The 21,606-nt window shown below is 47.1% G+C and overlaps 1 protein-coding gene across 1 annotated transcript in view; it reads right to left on the bottom strand.

Moving 5' to 3' along the window:
* Nucleotides 1-11,773, bottom strand: part of LOC311239446 (retinol dehydrogenase 12-like) — a gene marked incomplete at both ends in the record, with an annotated part of 33,798 nt that extends 22,025 nt beyond the window's left edge. The window contains one exon of the mRNA XM_084327755.1: nt 11,751-11,773. Coding sequence (XP_084183881.1) covers nt 11,751-11,773 — 23 coding nt within the window. The remainder of the gene's footprint in view (nt 1-11,750) is intronic.
* Between the last annotated feature and the right edge of the window lie 9,833 nt (nt 11,774-21,606).

A 21,606-nucleotide genomic window follows, 5' to 3' on the forward strand; every position in this document is an offset into this window, starting at 1 on the left:
CGATAGTGGAGGGAGCATGCGCGTTCCGGATGGTGTCAACCACAGAAGAATCCATCCTCTCCAGACTCACCCTCTCACCAGCCAAACCATCAGCAGCTGGCCCAGCACAGAGAACTAACACAGAGACCCGTGCGCTTGAGAGAGGGCCCGCGATGACCAAGGGACAGGCCACGACGGGGCTACCAAGAGCTGGATCAGGACCGGGAACCACACAGCTGCGCCCCGGTCCGGCGCAATCAGGATCAAGGTCCTGCGCTCCTCAACGTACCCGCCCCAACAACTGACCTAACAGATGTATGGGGGGAAAGAATCCCAGGCGGCCACGGCATCGGTCCCAGACCTGCCTGACTATATCCGGACGTAATCCCTACTCGTCAGGGTGAGGACCGCCCCGCGACATCACACCTGTACCCACATTCACCCTGCCGGGGATGAGGAGAGCCCTCAGGCTGTGCAGATGGAGAACGCCCATAGCCAGCCGCCCGCTGCCCGGTGCAGACGGGGGGAGCGTACTCCTCCCTGTCTTTCGATATACAACGCTGACGTCGTATTGTCCGTCCTGATCAAACACCGTTTGAGGACCAGAAGGACCGCCTTCAATACCAACACATTGAACGTAGCGCAGACCGGGCAGCATGGCTTGCCAGCTACTGCGTTGGCCCGACGCGTCTCCAGCGAGGGAGGCGTCGGTGAAAAACGTGACGTGTGACAGCCTACTGCCCATGGGGACCCCCCTGGTGAGGACCCCAGGCCCTCCCCAGGGGCAAGGTCCCCCAGTACTGACACGGGAACCTTAGCTGCTTCCACTTGCCTCTCACCGGGTCTATTTCCATACTGGAAAAAAACCACCTCCGTAACCTCCTCCTGGGGTGAAGAGGAGGCCAAGAGGGACCACGGAATGAGCAGATGCCATCATACCGAGCAGGCGTATCACGGACAGCGCCGTAACCGTCCTAGGACGGAACCTCCCGAGCGTGCCGATAACACGCTCTGAGAGGGATGCCCATAGCACTCCACCCGTTGACTGGGAAGAGGAGTACTCTACTTCCAGTCTACAGCAAACCCCAGGCTGGTAGGAATTCCACCACCTGCCTGGTATGAGACCTGACGATCCACCTTGACCGCCAAGGACCAGAACGTCGTCAGGGCAGAATACACTTCGTAACCCCTGATGACGCAGAGGCCCCAGTGCGGCCTCCACGCACTTGGTGAAGATGCGGGGAGCCAGAGAAACGCCGAACGGCAGCCTCTGGTACTCATACGCTAAACCCTGCAAAGGAAGCGTAGGTAAGCCCTAGGATGGAAGATCGGGGATGCGAATACGCATCCTACAGGTCTATGGAGGAGAACCAGGCCCCCACCTGACAGTGTTCAACAGGTAGGAGATGATCCAAAAAATGCTGAACCTTCCCATGGGACAGGTCCAGCATGGGTCTGACACCCGCCCTCCCGATTTCTCGGGCACCAGAGAATACCGGGAGGAAAACGCCACGACGATGGCTTGCTTCTTCCACAGAGATTGGATCTCGTTGACCAGAGCTGTCACTGCTGGTGACCCTGACAATAGGGTCTGTACCAAACCCGAAAACGGGTGGGGTTGTGTAAATACAAGTCCCCGCCTCAGCGTTATCTCCATCCACCGCTAGGAACTGTAGATAGGCGGCCCGGTCCCACCCGCTGTGCGTAGCCAACCCTGGACCCGTGCAAGCAGAGCGTTCCGTGGAGTCGGGACATCGGACCCTGACACTACCCACGAGGCAATCGCACCCAAGGGGGGACCCCGACAGAAAGGGCCGGTTTGATACGGGGGAAGCTGACATCAGTCTAGGTGACAAAAGCTCCCCCACTGAACACCCCTCCAGAACATGCTGAGGAGTTGTTCTGCAGTTGGACATGCAAGGTGTGAGGCCCCCATGGGTTCCTACACACCGTAGCCCTGCAGTGATATTACTACCACCCAAATCACGCGCGCCTGCGAGACCACTGCCAATCTTTCAGGAGTGGGAGGCACCAACATGATACCCGGCCTGGCGAAGGCGAGGTCGGAGAAGCCCGCACTGTGTGCCTCAAAAAGGTCTTGAGCCCCCCTGCTGACAACACTTGTAGTTGACAGACGTAACACCAGGCTCAACCAAACACAGCTTATGGTGTGGGAGCCGCTTGACAGCACAACATTCTCACGGACAGACCCAGGCTCAGCCATCAACTGGGTGTCAGCCCCTGTCCCCATGAGAAGCGTAACGTGGGGCCGCATGCGCTTCAACGAAGGCTCGCGGCCCGCAGCCAAAGGAAACAAATCAGAGCCCCTTTTCCGCTGGTGTTGGGGGAGGGAGTGATCGGAGAGCGGGCTGCTCGCGGCAGGACGGCGACGGTTTCTCAGGCCGTGCTCATCCAACATGGCCGATCCCTCGGCCGCCAAGGCTGTCGGCCTTGTGGACACTTGTTGACTCAACGCCCAGGATACCTTTGGCGGGGGAAACATGGCCGCCTGTCGAGGACCTCGCCATAATCGCTGACGAGGCCGTGCTCTCACCTCTGGCTGCGCAGCGTGAGGCGGTGTGGGGCCTAGGACAAATACCGCCCGCGCTCCAGCGGAAGACCAAGATCCTCTGCGGAGAGGGGAGCCCTGAGGAGGGAACCTCCCTGCGGTTATAGCTTCAAGTTTCAAGTTTCTTTAATAGTTGTCATACAGAAGTACAGAATACTTTTATACAAAATGCTTCTTACTGTTGCGCTCCAGAGACTGTGCAAGACAAGATAAGTATGAAATAAAATAACATAGTAAAATTAGAAGTAAAAAAAATGAGGTCACAGTGTTCAGTTTAGACATATGTACAATGTTCGATGCAGAATAGACGTAGTTACCATACAATATACAATACTGTGCAGTGTACTAATATACAATACTATATAGTGCAAGGCAGAAATGGAGAAATGGGACGAGGTGCAATTTAGGTACAATTCACAGTAGGTGTACGAGTTGTAGTGCAAATCCTTTATCAATAAATATAAAGTGTAAGTGTGTTTGTGTGATCTAAAGTGTGGAGAGTGGGTGCTGCAGTGTGTTGTTTGTTTGAGTGAGTGTGTGCGTGTGGGTGTGTGTGCTGTGTGCATTTGATGGTTGTTGCATAGTGATTATTGTTCGTTTAGCAGCCTGATGGCCTGGGGATAGAAGCTTCTTCTGAGTCTTTCTGTGCTCGCCTTAAGACTCCGGTATCGCTTGCCTGACCGCAGCAGTTCAAAGAGGCAGTTGTTCGGGTGGCTCGAGTCCTTAATAATTCTCTTAGCCTTCCCCTTGCACCGCTTGTTGTAAATGTTCTGGAGGGTGGGAAGCCCCCCTCCAATTGTGCGTTCGGCTGAACGTGTCACTCTTTGTAGTCTGCTACGGTCTTGTGCAGTGCTATTCCCAAACCAGGAGGTGATGTTGCCAGTCAGGATGCTCTCTATTGTACATGAGTAGAAGTTCCTAAGGATCTTCTGACTGACTTGGAACTTCCTTAGGCGCCTGAGGAAGTAGAGGCGTTGTCGTGCCTTCTTCACAACACTGTCAATGTGTGTGGTCCATGTCAAGTCCTCGGATATGTGGGCTCCGAGGTACTTGAAACTGTTCACTCTCTCAACCGGTGCCCCGTCGATGCTGAGGGGGCTGTAGTCCTTGACCCCCGACCTCCTGAAGTCCACAATCATCTCTTTTGTTTTGCTGACGTTCAGGGAGAGGCAGTTCTCCTGACACCACTGTGACAGGTTCTCTACCTCTTCCAGGTAGGCCCTTTCGTCGTTGGCAGAGATCAGGCCCACCACTACTGTGTCATCAGCAAATTTGATGATGGTGTTGTTGTTCCGCTGTGCTACGCAGTCATGTGTGTACAGGGAGTAGAGGAGGGGGCTCAGAACACAGCCCTGGGGGGCCCCTATGTTGAGCGTGATGGATGATGAGGTGCAGTTGCCGGCTCTTACCACCTGGGGTCTGCCCGTCAGGAAGTCCAAGACCCACTGGCAGAGGTCATAGTTCAAGCCCAGGTCCCTGAGCTTGGCTATGAGTTTGGAGGGGACTATGGTATTGAATGCTGAGCTGTAGTCGATGAACAGCATTCTCACATAGTTCCCCTGCCTCTTGTCCAGGTGTGATGCTGCTGTGTGCAGCACATGGGCTATGGCGTCCTCCGTGGACCTGTTGGGGCGATATGCAAATTGCAGAGGGTCCAGGTTGATGGGGAGGGAGGAACAGATGTAGCCCTTCACTAGCTTCTCAAAGCACTTCATGGCTATGGAGGTGAGGGCTACAGGGCGGTAGTCGTTGAGGCAAGCGGGCGTAGATCTTTTGGGTACAGGGATGATGGTGGACTTCTTCAGACAGGTGGGGATGACAGCCTGTTCCAAGCTAGCTTGCGGCTAGGTCAAAGCTAATAATGTCAACAACCTTGCGCGATGTTCCGACGTCGGCTGGCCCTCATGGCCCCGCCAGCAGACACCATTTTTGACAGAAAAAAACAGCAATTCGAACAAAGTTACTAATCGCTGCCAATTCCATACCGTGGCGGTACAGGCTTTAACAGCCCACCAGCCACTCGCCGGGCCGACCCACCTCATGGCGTCGGCCGGGCGGGGCACTGTTTCAACATGTCAGAGGCAAAGGACTGATGCTAAACACGGAGCACCAGTTGTGGTTGCAACCAGTAACCTCCACTGTGGTGTGCACCATGAAGGGGTTAATGAATAAATGAACTAAAACACCACAAATATACTATAGAATGGGCTAGCCCATACACACAACGTTAAGGGGATGCGGACCAGAGAACTAGTCCCGCATATCATTCATAATATTCACAAACAGCACACCAGCCCTAGACCTCAGCCCATTCACCCATGAGAAGGTAAACAAAGCCCCCCCGCAATACTCCCACAGTAGACACCGATTGACCGTCAGCATGAATAGTTAAGAGGAGGGAAGACTGTAGACAGACATCCCTCAGCGGGGAGACAAACATAAACAGTAGCCCAGCATAGCATAGCGCTAGCCGCGCGCTCCAGGGTAACGGGGAAAACAACAGCGTTTACCCAGACATCCTGCCCCTGGCGCCGATACACAACTCGGCTGTCTCCCGGGACAACTCTAGCAACATCACCAACGCCAGCATTGTTATGCCTAGTGACATCCCACAGCGGGGAACATTAGAACAGTGACCCAGCATTATAGCATTAGTATTAGCAGCGCGCTCCAGGGCAGCCTGGAAAACGTCCAACTCAGAGGGACGTTCACCCAGACATCCTGCCCCTTGCACCGATACACAACTCGGTTGTCCAACAGAACAACAAGCAGCATTACTAACACCAGCGTTAATGCCTGATGGCACAGAGCCTACCTGTGTGCGAGTTAGCTCGATAGCTAAACATTGCACGCTGTCCCTCGAACCGCTGCCAAGAGACGAGGAACACCAGGACAGACCCGACGTGCCGTTGGAACATGCCGAGAAGATTCCAGGGGCTGGCGAATCTTCGGCGAATACACAACATTGCGCAATTTCTCTTTACTTTCATAACGCTAGTTACACAGGGTGCAAGCATCCGCCATGATGGAAACGAAATAAAGGAAGGGCGAGTGTGACCACGCCTGGTGCCCTTATAGGAGGACACTGGGGCGGGGCCTGGTCAGGTGCATGGGTGCATTTGTTTTTGTTAATGAAGTACAGTAGGTACTGGAGATGAGGTATATCTCGATGGCGAAAGAGCAAGACGCGATTCGCCAGTACGACTATATAACTGACTTTAACACAATGGACGCCAGAGGTCGCTATGGGCATTAGGCCGTTTAAGCCAGCACTTTGTTCAATGGAGAGAATGCCGTGTTTGCGAGTGCTAAAACTATATTAAATATTATAGCTATGGATCTAATAACGTTGTCGATGGTCAACATGCAAAAAACAGATACATTTTTTCATCCGTACATTTCCGTTGTATACCGTGGTGAATATGAGTATAGTTTGAGTGATTCTGAGTAATCCCAGGAAAAGACGCGAAAACAGTTAAATCCACTTATCACGTTGCCATTTTTCGCCTGATTATCGAATCATCCTGAAATCAATGCTAGATTATCGTTATTATGTTTCCTCATGCACGCATGAAAGGGGGTTTGGAACGGGGCGCCCATCCGTGCCGTGATGTGACCAACGGGACACAGCACACACACATTCCACACCGACAGCTTCGATCGCGGGAGAAAAAAACATCGGATCAACGCAAGATTGGATATATACTGTCCTTACCTTGTCTCTGATGTAATGCAAAAAGAATAATCCAATTATCTGATCGCCATTCCAAATTCTGGTTGCGGTAGTCTGTCCCATGTTATCCAGCATTGCACATGGACGGGTGGGCGGAAGAACTCGTTGAGGCATCCGTGGTGGCCGCTTGCCTATTTAGACTCCGCCCGCTGCAGCTCGGCCGAGAAACCAAACTACATCGTTTCAAATGGAGTGCAATAGCGGCCGCAAGGCGTTAGGCGGCGGTATTGAACATCTGCGAGCTCAGACACATTCAGAACAGCCTGCACAGGCTGCCTCGATGGATTATGAATGGCAATAGCGAATAAAAGAAATAACGATCATAACAACGAGTTAACTTGTTGTTGGCGCTCAACGTTTGGCGGTCTAACACGAGTTAACTCTTTGGCGCAGAAAGGGTTAAAGTGCTACTCCTCACCTACACAATTTTAAATGGGCTCACACCGCAGAACCTTTTTAACCTCTGTCTCTATCTCAACCGGTCCCATGGAACAGCTTCTGTCTGGCCTGCAGCGCTGAACCTTACCTGCTCTGCCCTGACCAATTCTGAGTGGTTCCTCCTGCCCCCCAGGGCATAATGGCCCTGAGCCATTGTCTTGCATCTCATCCTGTATACATACGCTTGCAGTAGTTCTTAGTTCCATCTATTACTCAATTTCACAATTTTCTTATATACTTTGATTCTACTGTCACCATGTAAGCATATGCTCACTACATGTATTTATTGCTCCATCTCTGCCCACTACAAACATGGGAACTCTCTAACCCAGGGATCGGCAATAGGCGGCCCGCGGGCCGACATTGGCCCGCCAGCAATAATTTCTGGCCCGTCAGATTATTTTGAGAATATGATATTTATTTTACGCGCAGGAAATATTCACTCGGGACGCCAGGGTGTCTTTTATTGTGAAGCTGTATCTATCTACCGGTAGTCATCAATAGCACTATAGCCAATTGAAATGCTAGAAATGGTCACGTGGACTGGGAGAACCAATGGAATAGTCCCTAACGAACTTTCACTTCCGCGTTCGAGATGGAGCGAGTAACAAATGTGTTAAAAAACAAAACAAACATCTTTGGATAGGGAAATGCAACAGGGAAATATAACGCTTCTTTTAATAAACAGGAGCCATACTTAAAATACGGGTTTATTGCAACAGGTCGGTGATTCTTGCGTGCCGAGCCGACGTCCTCTCTGCATAATATGTGGCGACAACAACAACGAGGAAATGGTTGTTATTACAACTGTGTTAAAGTTGGCAGATAAAGTAGCTGCATTCAACGCCAATCTGGAATTGGAGGGCGGCGAGTGGATATGTGACATGTTTCAAACATTAGCAGGGATTTTGGAGGACTGAACAACAAACAAGGTATGGTGAGTCGTGTTTTCATGCATTCTGTCTTCTGATCTGTTCATCACCCGCCGCGGTGATCTGCAACAGCTGATCTGCTGTTCATGAATGAATGAATGAAAACTTTATTTAACAGATTGCAGAATGGGTACAATACAGTACGGCGCAATACACACAATTGTTAAGGGGATCTGCAACAGCTGAGAGCTGTTCATGAATGAATGGATGAGTGAGAACTTTGTTTGGCGGATTGCAGAGTGGGTGCAGTGCAGTGCGGCGCAGTGCACACGGTTGTTGGGGGGATGCAGACCAGAGAAAAACGTTTGTCTTTTTTCAATATCAGTATATTAAATTAGCCATTGTTTTTGATCCTGGCCCGCGAAGCAACGGCTTGGGGAAAATCTGGCCCGTGGGCAAATCTAATTGGCGACCCCTGCTCTAACCCATGTCCCCAATCCCCCCCATCTTCCGATCTCTCTGAGTGGTTGTCTCGTAGTGTTGACCAAGGTGGTGGATGTCTCGGGTAGGGTTGCCACCTTTGACCAATAGAAATAAGGGACACCTATCATCGAGCGTGCGCACAATTTCTTTTTGCCATTTTTGGGGCGTTTTTGGGGCGAAAATGGCCGGATTTTGTCACTATTTATTTGTTTTTACTTTATTTCGGTTTTAGGGTTAGGCTTAGGGTTATGTTATTTAATTATTTTGGGGAGCCAGCCCCCCAAACTCCTGAAATACATAGAAATCTAAATAAAACAATCTATGACATTTATATTAAAAAGAGCTAGCCCCCCAAACCCCTAAAATACTATGCATTTTGGAACAGTTACTATATAGTCAAGAAAACATTTAGTCATACTTAAAGTTTAAAGTGCTTTATTTGCATTTAACATTGTTTAAATAAATTGGCTGAACTATAGCCTCAACTTGAGCATAATACTCTATGCATATAAAGTGCTGTAAAAACAAAGCCTGGGAACACTTTTACTGAAAGGACAATAATACAATGAAACACTTGTGTGACCCAAATTAAAAGATTAATAAAAAATAAAGTGCAAAGAAGAGTAGGTGTTACGGATGTGTTAGTAGAGGGCCCAGGCGCAAACAGATACGAGGGAGAGGTAGATATGGATTGTCAAAAAGTGAGCACTGCTCCTTTAATCTTGAACACTTCGAGCCAGGGGTGAAGTGTGACAAAATAATCCAATTTAAACAGAGGGCAGCAACAAAGCTATTTACAAAAATACGTCCAAAGGCAGCAGCAAAAATACAAAAACAAAGAATAGCACAGCTGAAGAACTGGCAGAGGGCTAAATACGAAAAACAAATAATAATCTCATAAAGAGAGCAAGTCCAAAAGGCACCAACAAAACACTGCAAGGCAGGCTAGGAAAAACATGAACAACTGACTACAAATTAAAACCCTAACAAACAAAATGAACATTCCACAAAAAACAACGAAGGGAGGAACAAACAAAATAAACACTAGGAACACTTACTACAAAAATACTGGAAGGAATAACAGGATCACAGGAACAGAGGAACTAGACAGCAAACACAAGTAGGGAATCCAAACAATGAACCGACAAAGAGAGAATGGCAAACGAGACAGATATACACACACTGATTGACACAAGAGGGTAATTGGGAACGAGACACACCTGATGGGGAAAGCTGAACTAACACACAGGGGTAAGGAAAACAAAAGGCCAAACACACACTGGGGAAATAAACTAGACTAGAATCAAAATTACAATTAAAGAGAGAACACCATACAAGGGACAAATAAAACAATTACAAAGGGAATGAGACTAAAGACAAAACAAAGCTAAAACACACGGGAGACAATACAAACGCCAATAGTACAAGAATGGGTAAAGGTGGGGGCTGGTGAAGAGTAGAGGAGAAAAGTCCTCGCAAGGGTGGGGGCTGTTGAGGAGAGGAGACAGGGAAAAAAGGTCCAGGGACAGGCAAACCCTCACAGTAGGCTCCTGGCTGCCAGGGCAGGTAAATAGAAATACTGACATCTAGTTAAAAACACAACCAGATAAATAAGATGTAATATCCCATACCGAATCAATCTCAGGAGATGTTTCAGTCATGAAGAACTGTGACACCTGTGCTTGGGTCCTTTCTTTGTGTTCTTATATTTCGGGAATGTTGTTCTCCTGAGGCATGCTGTCTGATGTTAGTCAGTCAGTCCACCATGCGCCACAGAAAACACATACATACATACTCTGACACTATCAAGCCAGTGGTTTGCCTCTTCCCACTTAGGTCTGTATTTCTAGAGGCGTTTTGTCTTTTTAGGATGCGGTGGACTAGTCTCGGGGTCTTGGCCAAGATTGCAGTGACTGTTCTACGTGCACCACAAGGCCATGGATCAGCTTCTTACAGTCTTCTGTCCGTGGTCTGTTAATGTGGTTTAGACATTGAGTTCACTGCTGGGTTAAGTACTTCTCCCTGTGAGCAGTGTGAGTGGCTGTCTCGTGGTGATGACCAAAGTGGTGGACGTCACGTGATGATGACCGGGAGGATGCAACCCTCACTGCACCACCCCCATGCCTCAAATTGGTCCGCCATCAGCTCTATTTTTCAATCTTTTAAAAATTTTAAATTCAGTTGCTATTGCATGCACTTATCTGTGTTTTATTACACATATGTGTGCATGCTTATGTAGTATATTCCTACAGAATCCTACAATAATCGAAGGTTATTGTAGTACAGTACAATGGGAGTGCTTATCTGGAAGGAGGAGAAAGGGATCATACGTGATAGAATTGTTGGTCTCCTCATCTGACTTAAAGCAGATGAAGAATAAACGTGTAGCCAGACAAACCAGAACTATAGTTCAATTCAACATTTATTTGAGCCAGGGCCAAGAGTGAATAAGAGGTTGCCTTTCACATACAAGGATTATCAGAAAACTTTAACATGGCTGCCGTGTACAGGAATCAACAAGGTTTTACATCTCAAACCCCAATATGTACAGAAAACAGTCACTCGTTAACATAATTTGAACATACATTGACAATACTGTAAGCCCTTTTTGTATATAAGTAAGCCTGGTTTCTAAGCTAAGTTTACATTCTATTCTAACCAAACATGGTGGTTCCATTCGGCTTACTTACATTAAAACAGCTCAGCAGTAGTCTCTCGGTGGGGAGCGGTTGGAGCCGCAGACCTGGGGGGGTCTGGGCTCCTGAATAACACTATGTTGGCCCTTATATCCTATAATTTCTAGCCAATAATAGCACATTTTACTAATATGGTTGGTCCAATCCAGCGTCTTCTTGTGGGGGGGGGTTGGTTCTTGTCTCCGGGTGGGGGTTGGTGTCAATAGTCAATACTAATCATTTCTTCAACAAGTCTAAACTGGTCTGCCCTGTGGTCAACCCAGCTGGCTCTGCTTCTACATTTACATACAGTCGGTTCGAGAAGGTGTTGTTTGTTCTGCTGTTATCTGATGCAACTGTCTCAACTGACAGTTGAGACTGTTTAGCCACTGAGTCCACTCTGCTATTGAAAGGTACATCTGGCTTTACATTTATGGTTCTCCAATGTATTCCCACATATTAATTATGAAATTCGACGTCAATATTTACCACACTTACCAACTGTCTCGCCTGTTTTATTGCAACACTAATATCACCGACATCTAAGAAGGGAGATCCCCCCTTGAACTGCCCTTCTAAGGTTTCTCTCCTCCACATTGCCTGTGGTGCATTTTTTCCTATTGCTAGGTTTTAGTTAGTTAGTTTTTTTGGTGTTTCTGTTTTGTTCTTGATTTATTGTGATGTTTCTTCTTGACTTGTTTAAAGAAGACGTGTCCGGGACATGGGGACATTGACGTGTGTTGTGGGGCCTTAGAAATTAATTTGATCACAGAATATTCATAGTATCTAGAATTGTATAAATATAGAACATTTTATGAGAATATAGAATAATATAAGAATAATAATATGGATATGTTTATAGTGCTATCAATATGTACATTCACAGAATATTCACAGTATATAGAATTATATAAATATAAGGTGCTGCTGAGAGTACACAGAATTTGACCAGGCGGGCAAATAATGAGTTGAGTGAAGTAGAGGGAAACCAAAGAGCTTACCTTAGAGTGTAAATGTTGGCCATTTCTCAGTCTCTCTGTGGACCCACTGTTCACGACAAAGCTGCAGTGCCCAGTACAGCATAACAAAGCTGTAGACGGGCTACACCCCTGTTGATACCCCTGTCCACTACTCTGGAGGTGACAGAGTGAGCGTGTGTATTGAGTTAGGAATGGCAACTGAGGCATGGTGTGTGTGTGTGTGTGCGCGTGTGCGTGTGTGTGTGTGTGTGTTGGGCCGAATAGGGGATTGTGGTGTGTGGCAGCTAATTCTAGCTAATCTGCTATGTTCAACACACTGATCCACTTTGTAGCAGAGTGTGGAGCAGAGGCTAAGAGAGATGTTTATAAGTTTACTGTTCAAAAAGCTAAGAAAGGGATTCAAATTAGATGTATTTCTATTGTTGGGGTTAACTTGTGGAACAATGCTGATATACATTTAAGAATAAGTCATTTGCTTTTGGTTTTCAAAAAAAAGGTTTGTAGGTATAGCTATTTTTGAGGGTGACAAAAGTGAATAATTTGTATTTTGTTATTTTTGATAAGAATATAGGACAGTTCAAGTTCAAGTTTCTTTATTCGTTGTCATACAGAAGTACAGAATACTTTTATACAAAATGCTTCTTTCTGTTACGCTCCAGAGACTGTGCTAGACAAAAATAGATAAGTATAAAATAAAATAAGTATAGCAGTATAAAGTGTTCAGTATGTACATATGTACAATGTTCAATTCAGAGTAGAAGTAACTGAGTTACCATACAATATACTATACAATATAATAATATACAATATACTATATAGTGCAAAGGAGAAATGGGATGAGGTACAATTTAGATACAATTTACAGTAGATTGTGTAATGAGGTATGGGTTGTAGTGCAAATTCTTTACCAATAAATATAAAGTGTGTTTAGGTCTTCTAAAGTGTGTAAAGTGGGTGCTGCAGTGAGTTGTTTGTTTAACACAATGGGGAAGAACAACGGATATATACGTGTTTCGATTCCACCCGTCGTGGACAGAAGCACGGATATATCCGTGGCAAGTTGTTTTGGCTTTTATTCCATTTTAATAACCTATTCCAGGTCGCCGAGCTGCACTGCAGATGTACCCTACTCTTTGAATTCGCCAAAGCGCAATACCGGCCAGATCCTCTTAGCGGCGCTGTCGCAATAATGCAGTGTGCCCTGTGGCTGAACGGAGCATTATTTTTTTTTACTTTCAATGGAGTTTTCAGTTAGCTGGATTCTGGATGTGCAGCCTGTAGCTAGGATTACGTTTTGGATCGCGGATTTCACTATGCAATAAGGGGATTTATCATCAGCCAATGGACATATCGATCTACCAGATGGCGATCTATCACGGGGAAATGCTCGGGGGGATCCAACCGGCTCATGGTAAGATCTTTTTCACGTAAATTACAGCCCGATCGAGCCTTGTTATGATACGATACGATCGGCCTATGTGGCTACTTAGACGAACACGGTTATTGGTAATAAATAATAAGAAACAACGTCCCCCGCCCCCCCCCCCCCCTTTCATGCATACATGCTTGAGGATCGTGCCGATCACATGCAGTTTGAGTTTTAACTGTAGCATCTGTATAACGGAAATTCCATTGGATATAACGTTAGTAGCTTTTAGCCCTTTATCTCGCCTTCCAGGAGATATCCTAGCCGGAATCCCTTATAACGCTTATATTCACGGCGCTGTAAAATGAGAACGTATTGATGAAATTTTTCTTTAAGCCATTTTGAAGGGACAGTTTATGGTCTCGAGTGACAATGAGAATGGACAGATAGCAATACTATAAAGTATAGATTTAGCTCTACAAACAGCCCCAAGTCTGTTTACATTTGCTGGTCCTCTTGAGTGATATTAGACGCATCCCAATGGCCCCGAATGTGTTAAAGTGAGTGTGTGCGTGTGGATGTGTGTGCTGTGAGTGCATTTGATGGTTGTTACATAGTGTTATTGTTCGTTGAGCATCCTGATGGCCTGGGGATAGAAGGCATATATATATATAAGGCATATATAAGTATTATACGTCAGACTGTACCTTTTAAGTCACTGCCAGAATCAAATACCGTTGACAGTCTGGAACGATTGTGCATATTGTAATGTGTGTGATGACTGAAAACTACTAACTAATACAATACCTAACTGTAAAAGTATAGTCTGATATATCAGTGGAGCAAGAATATCCCCCAGACGGCACAATGCAGTACTGTATATTTAGTCTTTGTAATTTATATGATGAATATCAGTCAGATTGTGACTCTCAAGCTTCCCTGTTTATGGTATCGGCCTACTCTGGTTTGCACCATAAATTAATTGGCAAATGCCTGCCTGTTATCAGAAATGCAAACTGAGGCCTCAATCAGGCATTCCAGTGAGTTAAAAGAACATGCCAGCATTTTGGTAAATTAGCTTATGGTCTTCTGCAGAGAGAGAGAGACAAGAAGATAGATGCCAGTTTTCTCTGTTCAATAGAAAGCCATCTGGACGCACGTTAGCCAAGCTTAGCACAATGAATGGAAGCGGACATGGCCGGTTAGCCTAGGCATTGTCCAACTAACACCTCTCCCGATGGCTAACCGGCCATGTCCGCTTCCATTTATTGTGCTAAGCTAGGCTAACATGCAGTCAGATAGCTTTCTACTGAACACACTGAAACTGGAACTAATTATTCCTGATACAAGGATTACAAAAACATCTGTAAAACACAGATTTTTCCGTGGGATTGTTATAAACTTTGGACTTTGGTGTGAGAGGAATGGTTCTAGAATGGTTGAGTAGTTATCTCCACAATAGGCAACAATATGTACAGTTGGCAGATGTCAAATCTGAGCTCATGAAAATTTTATGTGGGGTACCGCAAGGTTCGGTTTTGGGGCCCAAACTCTTTCTTTTATATATTAATGATATTTGTGATGTTTCAAAACTATTACAGTTTGTCTTGTTTGCTGATGATACAATTTTTTTTTGCTATGGAAATAATTTAAAGGAACTAGCTGAATATATTGTGTATGAAATGACAAAGCTAAAGAAATTGTTTGATGTAAATAAGCTATCACTGAATCTGAAAAAAACTAAATTTATGATTTTTGGCAATCGAAAACAAGATGAAAATATAGTACTGACCATAGATGGAGTTGATATAGAGGAGTTAATGAATTTCGTTTTCTTGGTGTGATTATGGATGATAAATTAACATGGAAATCGCACATAGCACACGTTAAAAAAAATATGTCCAAGTGTTACGATTAGTACGCTTCTTTGGCATGATGAACCCAGATGGCAGAGTATTGATGAGACCGGAGACAGAACGTGACGATGAACAGTTTACTACACAACAAGGTACATACACGACTAACACACACAGGTAACTGTCGTAAATTAATTGAATAAAAAATGTACAATAGTGCTAAGTAATGAATTTAAGAGACAGCATCTCAAAGGAAAATAGGATTCAGTGTGCAAACAGTAAAATACCCTGGCTGGTTAATAATAGACTTGGGACGAGGGGCAGACATTCTGGTGACATCCAACAAAGTGGTTTGCTAAAGTCATAAACTAAGTCCCTCCACTATATGCTAATGATAAAACTGAAGGTTGTGGGTGATCAGTTCAAAGATAGACCAGAGCATTTGTGCAAACCTTCCCCCCCTGTTACAGTTTGAACCTTCTGGTCACATTACTTAACAAGAACCAACAGACAGGAAGGTCAGAGGGCGTTTAGGGCCGTCAGCAGGGCCGTAAGAGGAAATAGCAGAACGCAGCTGTGTAGAGATTAAGTATTTAGATTAGGAAGCAAAAGACTAAACTCCAAAAACTATAAAGAATTATTAATTAAAAGATAAAGTAGAGAACAAATCAAGAAAGTACAAGCACAATGATACTAAAAAGGAGACTAATTGATCACTGCTAAAGGGAAACACCACATAGGTTCCTCTCAAAATTGGAGAAAACATATCATTGTCAAAGAAATAGAATTCTAGTTAATTTAGGAATAATAGTTAAAGACCATTACCAGCGAGAGACTAAATTAAATAACACAGGATTTAGAACTTAAATTAAGACAAAGTAAGATTAAAACAAACTGTTATCCTTTCTCCTAATACATTAATTAGATAATGGAGTTTTGCATCAAACATTATATAAGGAAACTGTGGCCACAATGATCTAAATCTGAATTATACTATAAGGTTTAGATAGTCTAGCACAATCTGGAATGTAACAGTAAAAAGCATTTAGCAAAGTAGTGTGTGTTCATTTAGTAAAAATGCTAAATACTATGAATTGAAAATGGGTGATCCTGATGTAAACTTCCAAAGAGGGATTTTGCTAATCTAAATCCCTTTGGTATAGTTGTGTGCTTGTGCTGTGTTATAACCATTCTGCAATCTGTTAAACAAAAGTATTCACTCATATATTTTGATCAAACAATAACTGTGTAGTCTTTGAAAAACGGCCCGAAATAAGTTACTTCACCTCCTTATTTGGAGAGGAAGACAGTCTCCTAGAGTGGTAAGCCAATCACATTGGAGTCCTTGGCATGTGACATCACATCTCAGGGACTCGATCAATGGGGGATGGGTTGTCTAGTCCCTATATCTACCACAGGATCGAGACATGAGAGACACCCACGGAGACCAGGAGCAGACCACGAGGACGCACGAAGAAAGCATCTTGAGAAAACCTCACCCGCGCTGAAAACCTATCCAATCGAGACGTGCTGCAGATGCTGTTATAGAATAGGAAAAGTTGACAAGAACTTTAAGCTGTTTGGATCTTCCAATAAACGACGGCCAGACTGTCTTTGTACCTTAGCGCCTGGCTCCGACTCCAAATCATTTATAAGACAATTGAACAGAACGTGTGAGTACAACAGCCGAGATACTAGCAAGAGATCCACTATACGATTAGAAATACACGTCAATCTGGAGCCGTTTTCCTGAGCTGAAAATCCACTATACCATCCTTCGAAGACAAATCTCTCATTTGGCAGAGCAACAACGTTTTCAACGACTGTCTACTCTACACTCTACTCTACGGACATCCAAACGCCGGCGGAGAATAGACGGTAAGTTGCGTCATGAGAGATGGGTTTAGGGGGATGCTGGGTTGGCAGCCATGGACTGGGGGTTGTGACAAGGCACCTGATGACATCAAAACAGCCGACGTTTGGCTCCAGTTCTCACATGACTGGACTGGCGTCAGCTGTTGTGATGAAGAGTTAGATGCTGGGAGTCGGAGGAAGGACGCGGGCAGTTGGAACAGGACTCAATCATAAATGTAATAGACTAGATTGTGTTCGTTCGGCCGCGTCGTCAAAAAGGTAAATTGCTTTTTCCGTGCTATCAATCACGAACTTCACTCTTAGAATCGGCACGCATGTACGGACGAGTTTAAAAAGACGTTTTGAGACGGATCTGATATATGGTGGCCCGACGTTAATCTGCTTATAGAATTCGCCAATTTGTACGGATTCATAGGAAGGCATTTGGTCGATTGAGTGCGAGACGTATAGTTTCCTCAACGATGCTTGAATGTCAAAGATAGAGAGGCTGAGAAGAGGTTTGGTGGGGGTAAAAAGTAGAAAGTAAGCCTTGGGATGGAGCACTTATTGAAACTGCGCTTAAAATAAAATTAAAAGAAGGGCACTTAGAAGCATTATGAGTTAGTATATAAAGCACTGTTTAGTAGCGGGGCTAATAGAGACCTGTGTAGAAATGTATAAAAATATGGGTAAGGGATGTAAATTGAGATATGCATTAATTCGGTGTGATAGGACACTGATGCGCCAGCTTAACATTTAGCGTCACGAGGTGCGGCGGAAACCGTGATAAAAAGTTGCCGTTGGAACCCTAGGGCTAGTGTTATGCTGGAGCAGGCTGGATACATGCTAAAGCTAGGCTACAAGCTAACGGGTGATGCTGGGAGCCGGTGGAGCTTATAGCATCGTGTCGGGTGGCTGGAAAGCTACCGGGCGGGGCTACATGCTGTGTTGAGCTGCCCAGGGCTGAAGGTTATTATAATGTTGGATGAGAGTATGTGTGTGATTGTGGCGTTGTATGAAAGAAAATGGGGATGAGTTGTTTAGGAGGTTAGGAATGAATGAATGAAACAGATAATTTTGTAAACAAATGAAGTCCCGTGACGAAGCCTCGCGTGTTGCTATTCTGGTGTCCAACGAGATCTCAGAAATGGCGGACGTGACGTAGTTTCGGGGATGACGTCTGCAGGAAGCCGGCCTGCAAGACGAACTACAATTCGGTGCAGGGGATTCTGGGTGTTGGGGTTAAAATTGAGAGGGCACGAGGGCTGGCGTGCTACGTAATGATGCACGTGTGGTTAGAAGGTTGAGGGCGCCTCCTGCAGGATGTTTGGGGGTACTGTGGTGCAATAGAAGTGATGTGCGAAAAAATGCAGCAGGGGGCGATGTTGTCATAGGAATTAATATAGCCTCTGTTGTGCCACGGTCCCCTTTGCTGTGAGGGGTGCTTTCAAATCTCCCTCCCTCCCTCCTTCTCCCTCCCTCCCTCCTCCCTCCCTCTCCTCTCCTCTCCTCTCCTTTCCTCTTCTCTCCTCTCCTTTCCCTCCCTCCCTTCCTTCCCTTCCTCCCTCCTTTCCTTTCCTCTCCTCCTTCCCTCTTCTCCCTCCCCCCCCCTCCCCCCCCTTCCCTCCCTCCTTCCCTCTTCCCCCTCCCTCCCTCCTCCCTCCCTTTCCTCTCCTCTTCTCTCCCTTCCTCCCTCCCTCCCTCCCTCCTCCCTTCCTCTCCTCTCCTCTCCTCTCCTCTCCTTTCCTCTCCTCTCCTCTCCTTTCCCTCCCTCCCTTCCTCCCCTTCCTCCCTCCTTTCCTTCCCCCTCCCTCCCTCCTCCCTCCCTCTCCCTCTTCTCCCTCCCCTCCTCCCCCCCCCCTTCCCTCCCTCCTTCCCTCTTCCCCCTCCCTCCCTCCTCCCTCCCTCTTCTCTCCCTTCCTCCCTCCCTCCCTCCCTCCCTCCTCCCTCCCTTCTTCTCCCTTTCTCCTTTCCTTTCCTTCCCTGTCTCCCTCACTTCTCTCCTTCCCTCCGTTTCTCTCCCTTCCAATCTCCCTCACTGCTCTTTCCCTCCCTATGTGGTACAGTCAGCAGAGGTTTAGTGTGAACCCGCCTCCCCTCCATCCTCTCCTCCCCGATCCCTCCCTTCTCCCCCCCCTCCTCCCCCCCCTCTTTCCCTCTTCCCCCTCCCTTCCTCCCTCCCTCTCCCTTGAACCCCCCTCCCCTCCTCTCCCTCCCTCTCCCTTCCTCTCCACTCCTCCCTCTCTCCCTTCCTCCCTCCCTTTCCCTTCTTTCCCCAGGAGTACCCCCCCCTACAGTGATGCACCCTTCCCCCCCTTTCCCTAGACGCCTCCCTCCCCTCCCTCCCTAGTGTATCGTTCCCTCATTTCCGTTTATGCTATGGTATGTGCCCCCCGCCCCGCTGTAGGATTGAGATATCAGTTCTCTCCGCCAGAGGGGTGAGACCTCGTGCGGAAATGGTGCGCTTTTTGCCCCCCCCCCCCCCCCGTCCCGTCCCTTCCTTATCTCTGGGTCCCTTTTGGGGGGATCCGGTCTGGGTTCTGTGACGCTGTAGGCAGGGTCTAGGGTGCTAACAGGGTTGGGGTGTTGAATGTGGGGATTAATTGGGCAATTAAGGTTGTCTAATGCTTGACTGATCTGACTATTGAAAGATGGTGAAAGGCCAGACGGTGGAACGGCGGCCTGCACCACAAGGCTGGTTCGCACGGACAATCGCAAGAATGAGGGGAACCAGTGCGCCATCTGCATCATCACAGATGACTCGGGGTGCCCTGGTCAGGTCAAAGAGACTTATGAGGGAACTTCAGGAGGTCAGACGTCTGGGTGGCAGTTTTATTACAGCAGAATTGGTTGGGGATGATCTGTTTAGCTGGGAGATTAGGTTGTTTCAGTTGGATGTGGACTCCTTGTTGTGGCAGGATATGAAGGAGGCTAAGACGGAGTTTATATTGTTGGGTGTCTCTTTTCCACAGGATTTTCCGTTCTCTCCGCCTTTTATGAGGGTACTCTCCCCGAAGTTAGAACATGGTTATGTGAGCAAGGGTGGGGTCATATGTATGGAATTATTGACACCAAGTGGTTGGTCTAGCGCTTATACCATGGAGGCTGTCGTGAGGCAATTTGCGACTAGTCTAGTGATGGGTCAGAGTCGCATGGTTAAGGGGGGAGAGGGAGCGGGAGGGGCGTCTTTGAGTCAGAAAGAGGCAGAGGCAGCCTTTAAAACACTGGTGGAGACCCATGATAGGTTTGGCTGGAGATCTCCACCAAAGTCGGAAGGTTAGGAGGCAACGCCGACCGCCATTTAGACAGAGGTAGTGTTGTGGTATGTGGTGGTATTGTTGTTTCGGCCCCCCCTCTTGTCAGATATTTCTTCCCCCTCCCCTCCTGTCCTAGCTCCTTTCCGAGGTGCGTCACTCCCTCCCTAGTGGTGTACTCCCTCACGGGACGTTCCCTCCCTTCCGGTCTAGCATAAACGTGCTCTGGTCTAGACCGGGTCTCCTCTCCTCTGGGGGAATTGGGTGTGCTCCCTCCCTCCCGGGCCTTTCCCAGTGTGTGTCCCCATCCCCGGCCCGGGGGCGCCTTTCCACCCCCCCCTCTTCCACTCTCCTATTAGGGATATATTGGAGGGTTGGTTAGGGGGAAAAGTAGGAAGGGGTAAAATGTTGTATAGTGAACAGTTTGTAATAAGGGATGTTGTTGGTTGTTGTCTGTGGGGCGTTGCAGGGAGAGTGGGGAGACGCGCAGCAGGAGGAGGGAAGCAGTGATAACGCAGAGGAGTGCAGGCCGGTCCAAGGATGTTTGGTTTGTCTAGGCGTGCGGAGTGCGTGTTGGTTTTGGGCGCTCTGGTAACGGGTTGGTTGCTTGTTGTGGCGGGAGTTTTGTTTTATTTTTGGCCCCAGGCACCCGAACTTATAAATATAGATGTGGACAGGCGAGAATTGCGTGAGCCTCACACGAATATGTTTATAAAAATAGCAAGGGAGGTGGCGAAAAGTGCAAATAAAACTGATTGTTATGTGTGTGGCCTAGCGCCAGAGTCGTCTGCAGCCGGTTTGCCGTTGATGGCCCACCCAGTTACTGAGTGTCATAACTCTGTGCTGAGGGGTTTTAATCTACCTTTCCTATGTAAGGGCGTGAGTGAGGAGAGGCAAAAGGGGTATCATAAGGCAAAGGGTTTGCTAGGGGCAGTGGCGGAGCAGGCTGTGTTGGATGTTACGCCTATTCCAGTGGCAGTTAGGCCAGAAGAGTTTACGAGGTGTGAGGACGGCGAAAATGGTAAATATATGGGCACGCTGGGAAATTGTGTAGGAGGGGTGAGCCTGGGGGCTGCGAAGGTGGCGGCACGGGCACCCCCAGGTACGTATTGGATTTGTGGGGACAATGCATATGCAGCGTTACCGGCAGGTTGGAAAGGAAGGTGTGCGTTGGGATATCTGGTACCGGCGATGAGGATAACTGATGTTTTGCCAACGCACCCTAGGGCTAGGAAGGCGCGAGCTGTGTGTGCGGATCATTTTTTTAGGGTGGCACTTCCTGCGTATGGGACATATGCAAATTGGCAGGAGATTGATCACTTGGCTGCATTGTTTGAAGAGATGACGATCACAACAACTAAGGGGTTTAGCCTAGAGAATGAGGAGATGCGGTCGTTGAGATTAATGGAGATGCAGACAAGGGCGGCAATGGATTTTTTGTTGTCAGCTTCAGGGGGTACGTGTGCATTGATTGGTCAGGAATGCTGTACTTATGTGCCAGCAAATGATGAGATAGGGATGCCAGATGTGATAGAACATTTGAAGAA

Source organism: Notolepis coatsorum (assembly GCF_963971535.1).
Source record: "Notolepis coatsorum genome assembly, chromosome: 13".
NCBI lineage: Eukaryota > Metazoa > Chordata > Actinopteri > Aulopiformes > Paralepididae > Notolepis > Notolepis coatsorum.